Source organism: Drosophila gunungcola, assembly GCF_025200985.1.
Source record: "Drosophila gunungcola strain Sukarami chromosome 2R unlocalized genomic scaffold, Dgunungcola_SK_2 000006F, whole genome shotgun sequence".
NCBI classification, from domain to species: domain Eukaryota; kingdom Metazoa; phylum Arthropoda; class Insecta; order Diptera; family Drosophilidae; genus Drosophila; species Drosophila gunungcola.
In genome coordinates, this window is record NW_026453168.1 from 750910 (window position 1) to 758817 (window position 7908).

The following is a 7908-nucleotide window of genomic DNA, read 5'->3' on the forward strand; positions in this document are numbered from 1 at the left end:
AGGGCTCTGTAAAGGCTAAAATTATAGAAGTCACAAATCTCAGGATTTAAAAAAAAACAACAATTTTTTGAAACAATGATTGAATTAAACGAAAAAGGCATTAAATATTTAATGTGTCAATAGCTGAGTTAAAATTCTTTGAATTGTGTCACAATCTTATTAATTGAAATAAATAAATAAATTACAATAGATTTTCTGATTTATGTAATTTAAATAAATAATCTTAAAGAATTATTTCTTATATTGTTGATTTTAATATTTAAGAAATTATTTGTGATAAAATTACACTTGCAAATCAAAAAAAAAAACTATAACCTCTACTAGTATTTAAAATTTTTATCGTGGATTCTTAAGTTTTCATAACGAAAATTCCATTCCAAAATTTCATAATAAATGCTGTACAATTTGTATAAATATAAATTATGCAAAATGTGGACACGTGCCCGAACACTAATGCACTGAAACTCAATCCAGTCCCCCAATATCGGTCCGCTGCTCATTAATCAGAAGAATGAAATATGTTGGCAAACGTATTAAATATATTTAGCAAGCCATCGAAATATTAAATAGCGCTACTTGTAGACAATTAGCCAAAAATTATGACTTTTAATCACAAGCGAGGCGACAAAAAAGAGACCCAAAATATTTTCGACGGAGACGAGCCACAGCCACGCCCTCCTTCGCCACAATTTCACACATGTTTTAAAAATAAACAAAATTGTGTGTGTCGTCTTCAGGGAAATCGGAAAGTGTTCCTGTTTCTTTTCCGCCTGCAGCTCGGCCATATGGAGCGAACGGGAGAGAGATATATGTGACTTTGGCTCCGCCCCCACAGGCGATCATCTTGAAAAAAATCGGCCAGTGAGCAGGATGCTCTGAATATTCAAATTAGTTTTCCGTAAGATCTTGACGCGCTCTGTTGTCTGCGGGCTTCGATTCCGATTCCGATACGTTTCCGTTTGGAAATCTGTAGATATATATTAATTATAAAATCACTTTAAATCGGTGGCAATATGAATTCACAATCGGCAGTGCGTCGTTACCCACACAGTTTTTCCATCGAGCAGATTCTGGCCAAGCCGGAAATCAGTTCTCCGAATTCCTTCCAAGAATCGGCACAGGACGAAAGTGGACGCAGTAGCATAAGTGGTGGTGTTTCACGTGTTTCTAGTCCAGCCACATCGAGTTGCTTCGAGGATAATTTGGACGACGGCAAAAGTGATATTGATTTGGGCTCTGATGATGGAAACGGTGCGTATGATTGATATGCCATCATATTGATTCTATCGTTCTGTTTAAGTAAAAAGGAATTCTATTCTTCCGAATTCAATTTTAAGATTTTCATACAACTAGAACTTACTAATAATTGATTGGAACTTGTTTTTTAAGCGAGGGTAAAATATCAAATTTTGGTGTTACACAAAAAAAAATTTTTTATAAAACAACGAGAGTGTCGATATCAGCTTTTCTGAAGACCCTGACAAAGAATGTAGTTAGTCTATTGACTAAAATTTCTTATTTGCAAGGCGAAAAGCTTTCTAATTTTTCTAAAACCCAGAAAAATAAATGGCTTTTGTTATTAATTTAACAATATGTTGGAAATAGCGAGATCTTAAAAAAGCTCATTAGCAAATTTATGCCACATGTAGTAAACTGTAATTTATGAAACACTTGCTTAAAATAATAGTTGGAATGTACAACTAGAACTGTTGCACATTATTTTTAAACTAAAATTACTTTAAAAACAAACGCTATTTTTATAATTTCATGTTATAGAAATTATGAATAAAAATCAGGTTTATTAGTTGGATTTAATGTTAGGTTTTAAAAAAATTTAAATCGAGTATGAGAACATATAGGTACCATATATATCTGTTCTTTTTAAGATTAGTTTTCTTTTAATTAAAAAAAAAATTAGCCAACTTTTTAGGCTAGTTTCTGTTACACACGTATAAATAGGACAAAAGTGAAATTCGAAAAAATATATATTCTCAATGACCATTAAGTTAGCTCCCCCTAAATAATTGGGTATAGGTATAGAAGTACTCCAACCTGAAGGAACAAGCTGAATGATCTCATCTGTCATCTGTGCGATCAAGAAACAAATGATCAGAATTAGCTTTCTGGGTGACAGAGAATAAGCCATCCCATCCACCGTCATTTTTCGACTAATGATGCAAGTGTCAGAAGCAAACAAAGAACGGGCGCGATCTCAAAGGAAATCTTCCACCCGTAGAAAAGGAATTTATATGACAATTTGTTTTCGGTCAGGCAAGTGAATGTACGGCCAAATGGCCAATTAGACGCTTTGGCTAAGTGAAATGCAACTTTTTGCGTTTTGCAAGCTGATTCAAGAGACTTTTGGGGAATGGGGGTGGGGGAGAGGGAGGAGCAATGAATGCAACCTTGCCAACGGATCGACATATTACGATTAGGGGAAAATAGTTGGCACCGCTTTCGAGGAATGGCCGCTGTCGGTAGCAATTAATGTCTATTTTAGATCGGTGTCTTTAATGACTTCAATTCATAATGTTGTTTTTATCCCTTGCAGCCCTTGGGGATGACCGCAAAAAGCGTCCGCGAACCGCATTTTCGGCAGCACAAATCAAAGCCCTGGAAACCGAGTTCGAAAGGGGCAAATATCTATCGGTAGCAAAGCGAACGGCGCTGGCCAAGCAGCTTCAACTCACAGAAACGCAGGTGAGGATTGGAATGTTATTTTTTTTTATGTTATATCATACTACCAGATCTTTTGTTAAAAGTACTATTTTCGGTGGGCCTACATTTTTACTAGATCACTTTATTCAGAACTTTTAAAGATCACAAACTAAACAAAAAAAAAACTTTATTTGATTATTATTTATTTCTTTAAGAATTCTAATAGCTTTTAAGATTCATTTTTAATACTGAGTTTTAGGCTAGGTAAAATGGATGTTCATATCGAAAAGTCAATAACAAAGTTCTTTTAGTAATCCTTGTTCTTAAATTTTAGGTCCCTATTTCTTTATTTAAAATAAATCAATGCCGTTATTGAGTACAAACTTAGGTCACTTTATCAAAATTCCTTAAAAACTTATTGTGAAAATTATATTAAAATTAAAATAATAATCATTACGGTTGAGAAGCACAAAGCATTTTAGTAGAAGGCGTTTTTCTTGAAATAGTTTTGAAGACTGAAAACAACATGAACCCTCAGCCAGAATTGTTTAAATTTATTTCTAAGTATAAACAGCTATTCCATGTATCAAATATCTTTGCTATTTTAAAAATTGTATTTCTGTAATTTCTGTTCAAATTTCAAAATCTTTTACATCATTTGTCTTCAAAAAAAACCCTCAAAAATCGTAAAAAACTAAAAACGTTAATGATTTAAAAAAAATAAAATCAAATGGTTTAAATGGCTGCTCAAAACTAAAGTTACATATTATGTATTCCCTTATCAAGTTGAAAAAAATATATTTTTTTTCTAGTAATAAGAATAGTATGATATTGCCTAAAAGTCACTAAATAACTTACCGCTTAAATTGTTAAATAAATAAATAAATGACACATTTGTTTTGTGCATCCCATATAGATCAAGATCTGGTTCCAGAACCGTCGTACCAAGTGGAAGCGCAAGTACACCTCGGACGTGGAGACGCTGGCCTCGCACTACTACGCCCAGCTGGGAATCGGGGGCCTGGCCAGACCCATGGTGGTTGGCGATCGGCTGTGGCTCTTCAGCCAGACTGCCACTGGTCCCGCGCCCATTCAGTCCATCATGCTGAATGGCAATGGCTCCGCAGCACCCATGGCATCGGCGACAGCCAATGGTCCACCAATGCGTCCCTATGCCGCCAGTGGCGGACTGCCTCCGCTGCCGGGACCCAGTGTGATGGAGAGTGCCCGCAATGCCATCCTGGCCCGCGGTCAGCCCTTGAACTTTGCCCTGCCCTTTGGAGTGGCCAAGCCGGCGACGGGCGGGATTCAGCCCTCAGCCAGCTACATGCCGCGGTGCAAGTCGTACGCGGGCAGCTATGTGGACTATGCGGCGTCACTGCCACCGAACGAGGCCTATCTGCAAATGAAGTACGCCACCCTGCCGCCGGAAACGGAGGCGGAAGCGGGCAGCTGCAATGGCCTGGCCGAGCTGGAACGAGTCTTCGGGGATGCCAATGCCAACTTCCTGCAGCAAAGGAGCACTCCCGTGGCCACATCCTACGGCCACGAAGGATTGAACCAAGCACAAAGGAGCCGGAGGCCCACGCAATCAGAGTCCGAGTGCAGCGACATTGATTGCGAGCATTTGGACGAGGATGAGGAACAACCACCTGCCGCGGAGTGAAACCAATCTTGAATCTTTAATCTTTATCAATTATGTTCCGTTCGTCGTCGTCTCTCACACACAAAAATATGCTCATACAAAGGGTAGTCATAGGGGGTAGAGTAAGTGTCCTGTCTGCGTAGATTCCATTACAACTAGCTGAGAGTGGCACACTTTCAGACCTGCCCGACATCGTTGATTGGCTCACCCCATCTGGGTCTAGGTCTAGATCTGGTTCTAGTTCTAGTTCTAGTTCTAGTACTAGCGCTAGTTATTGCTATTCTATGTTACATTGTGGGTCGGGTGTTGTTTACTGACTGGCTCTCAACAATTAATAAATGTTAATTAATTAAATCAAAAATCACAAATCACAAATATTACACGTCCGTTGCCGTTAGAACTCGAGTTGGATCAACTTAAATGCTAAATGTTACACGCTGAATACTATAACTAAATCGTTGCTATAACTATTTGCAATTTAACATGATAGGTTGAGAGCGTTAGAGAGCTGTAACAAAAGCGAACGACACTGACTTATTTACAATTCATTGCGTTGCTTGCCAAACAGTTCGGTTCTGTTAACTACTATACATATTGGAGACTCTTTTGATTTGATTTTGTTACGCCAACAGCAGTTCTGTGGCTCAGGGCACACGAGAGTCCATCATTTATACATGGCTATCTCGCTAAGCCCTGGCCACGCGATGGCAAAAAAAAAACGGGGCAGTGCTGCCCGTTTGAGGAGATTCCATAGTTACAACTTAGCTAATTGGTCAAACAATAATTAAAAAATTCATAGGGCTATTTTTTGGTATTACAAGCACACGGGGCTATCTGTGTGGTAGTGGAGGTGGATTTGGATGTGACGGTGTTTTTAACTTAGCGTCGTTAGCTCCACGAAAGCTCATAGCCCTTCCAGTTGGCATTGGGTGCCAAGTGCACCCGCCGTTTGTTGTAGTAGAACGAGACGATGCCATGGTAGGCCGTCCGAGGAACACCGCTCTGTAAGTATCAATAATCTTGTTGTAATTGAAATAGTTACAAATACAGAACACCATTGATTTACCTTGAAATCATCCATAAGCCCCAGCATCTTGGTTGTCCGCTTGTATTGTTCTCGTGTAGTGTATTGAATGCGAACAGGCCCTTCGATTCTGTAAATGTTTAAAAGAGTTTTCAATAAGAGCCCTTCATAAATCAGCAGGGTATGGATCATTCTAACACAGCATGATTCAGGGGTTAGCGTAATTCATTTGTTTCAGGAATAAATTCCAAATTAATCATTCATTTTAAAAGAGGGATAATTCACCTTATCAAATTCCGACGCAGTTCATCGTACGTAACAATTGGATACGTATAAACGCGCCGCAAAAACGTATTATCGTAATTGTCCTACAACAGGAAATAATATTTAAAGTGGTCAAGTGATAAAACAATAGTTCACTTACCTTCAGCAAGTAGCTCATATTGATTTTAGTAAACTTTACAAAGTCCTCGCTGAGTTTTATGTGCTTCAGATACTTATCGAAAAACAAGCCGCTGTTACAACAAATAGAAAACAAATTATTAAGAGCAATTAGGGGTCATTTTGTTCCAATTTGAAATGGTTATCTCTTACTTGGATACGCCTATTTTTCCAAACGTGCGAGTCCGCGATATTTCGGGTCTAATGCACACGCGATCTTTGCGCTGCGCTGGATGACGTATCCAATCATCCCAGAAGCTAGAACAGTCAACGAACAATTAGCGATTTGCGATCTGAACGGCATAATTGCCCCACTCACGATTTGGGCCATTTGACGGAGAGCTCGGCCCACAGGTCTTTGGTGAGCATCCAGCCGAGACCGGGGAAGAAGTCGGTGCGGTAGAGCAGCTCCGGCTGTGACGCATCCACCACGGCAGCCTTGCCATTGTCATTCCACGCGGACACGCACCACAGGCTGGGATCCTGCTTGAGCAGCTTGTGCGTGCCCAGGAAGTACTCAAAGAAGTCGGGCGCCACATTGAGATCGTCCTCGACGATGATCACAAACTCGAAGCCCACGCCGAAGGTGGTGTTCAGGGCCCAGCCGTAATGCCTGGCTATCTTGTAGTAGCCCTTGAACTTCTTCTCCTTCGGCAGCACCGTGATGTCACTCAGATCGGGCTGTTCGATGAGGGTGACCTGGTTGCCGTACGACTGGATTATCTCCTTGGTGGGCTCATCGCCGCAATCCTAGGGCAAACAGCGCAAAATATAATGATATGGGAGAAGGGCTTATATTGTAAGGCAGCTTATACCTGCGACACTATAATGGGGAACTGGTCAAGGCTGGGCCTGTACTGCACCAGGTTGTCGATGCACTTCTTCACCGACACCCGATTGCAGGCGAAGACCAGGACTGGGAAGACGGGCTCACCGTTGGCCAGATACGTTTTCGTTGGTATCCGCGCCGTGGCCGCCTTGGCCACACGCTGCTCGGGCAGCTCTGCGGATATTTCAGCGGCAACGATGCTGATCTGGGGCGTGGATCCTGCCGACGCGGACGGTGGCATTGCTGCCGGTGGCTGGTTCTCCAAGTACTTGATTTTCACGAACTCGAAGACGTTCTTGGCCAGATGATGGCTCTGCTGGTTGGCCTCGCGTGCCTGCGAGTTGACCCGGAAGGCCTGGTGCGCCTGATCCCGGCTCGTCTGGACGCCCGCTTGGCGCAACAGCAGATAGTAGGTGGCATAGGTCCACGTAACCAGAAAGCCAATTACCAGCAGCACCTTGCGCGATCGCATCTTCTTGGGGTGAGGGTTTTGGTGGGTGGTGTTGGCGTTGGCGTTGGCTTAGGTGGGCGTCTGCTGCAGTGCGTCTCTATCGGTGCAGCTGCAGCGGCATTGGCATTGGCGTGAAGCTGGCTGATCGGATTCGGTGGGATTGGAAGCCCTCGGCTGGCCCTTCTACAGAAGAGCATCCGTGTCGATGTGATGTTGATGTTGATGTTAATGTCGATGTCGATGTCGATGCCGTGTCCAACAAGCGTGTCCAGCATCGGGCTCGGCCACGGGCCCAGCTGGAATCGTTGTCATCGACTATATCTGCATATGTTAATATAGTTGCGGGTCGCACGTCGCACGTCACAGTCCAGCGACCGCCAACCAGGCAGATTTCTCTGATTCGTAATTTATGGATTCTGGGATTCTGGATTCTTGATCAAATCGAATCGAAACGAATCGAATCGAAGTGAATCTGGTGGTAAATCGAATCGCGGATGTGTCACACGCTCAACTGATCCGCAGGAAGTCCGATCGATTTGTTCGCCGGTTGGATTGACGAGTTTGTTTGCCTAGCTGCCGGTTCTCGCTTCGATTGACAGCCACTGGTTACGTGTTTGCCTGTAATTTGTTTGCATTGCTTAAAAGGTAAACCATTTGGTGAGAGAAACGCCAGCGTTTTGGAGATGGCACTGCCGATGTTGTTTATGCGATACTATCGGTGTTACCAGATATGCCAGGCCAAAGCACTAACGCGTCCTTTGAAGCAATTTCTTTTCTTCTTCTTTGGTAGGGGCATTCTTCTTTGGAACGCATACGGTGTTGGGCGGTATTTTCAAATTACAAATAAAAAAAAACTCAAC

At 42.1% G+C, this 7908-nt stretch overlaps 2 protein-coding genes across 3 annotated transcripts; one reads left to right on the top strand and one right to left on the bottom strand.

Annotated features, from left to right (window-relative positions):
- The first annotated feature begins 944 nt into the window (after nucleotides 1-944).
- LOC128255017 (ventral anterior homeobox 1) lies at nucleotides 945-4358 on the top strand. 2 transcript variants are annotated; one of them, XM_052984447.1, is made up of 3 exons: nucleotides 945-1251; nucleotides 2552-2700; nucleotides 3575-4358. In XM_052984447.1, the coding sequence occupies exons 1-3, from the start codon at nucleotides 1014-1016 to the stop codon at nucleotides 4322-4324; spliced, it is 1137 nt and encodes a 378-aa protein (XP_052840407.1). In that variant the 5' UTR covers nucleotides 945-1013; the 3' UTR covers nucleotides 4325-4358. The 2 variants fall into 2 exon arrangements, with proteins under 2 accessions (XP_052840407.1, XP_052840408.1); XM_052984448.1 differs by lacking the exon at nucleotides 2552-2700 and having other exon boundaries at nucleotides 1112-1251.
- A 17-nt stretch (nucleotides 4359-4375) lies between these two features.
- Nucleotides 4376-7730, bottom strand: LOC128255014 (alpha-1,3-mannosyl-glycoprotein 2-beta-N-acetylglucosaminyltransferase). The gene is made up of 7 exons (XM_052984443.1): nucleotides 6584-7730; nucleotides 6088-6518; nucleotides 5922-6026; nucleotides 5752-5842; nucleotides 5613-5695; nucleotides 5370-5457; nucleotides 4376-5305 (listed from the first exon to the last, which is right to left on the bottom strand). Exons 1-7 carry the CDS (start codon nucleotides 7067-7069, stop codon nucleotides 5192-5194), a joined length of 1398 nt encoding a protein of 465 aa, XP_052840403.1. The 5' UTR covers nucleotides 7070-7730; the 3' UTR covers nucleotides 4376-5191.
- Nucleotides 7731-7908: the final 178 nt, after the last annotated feature.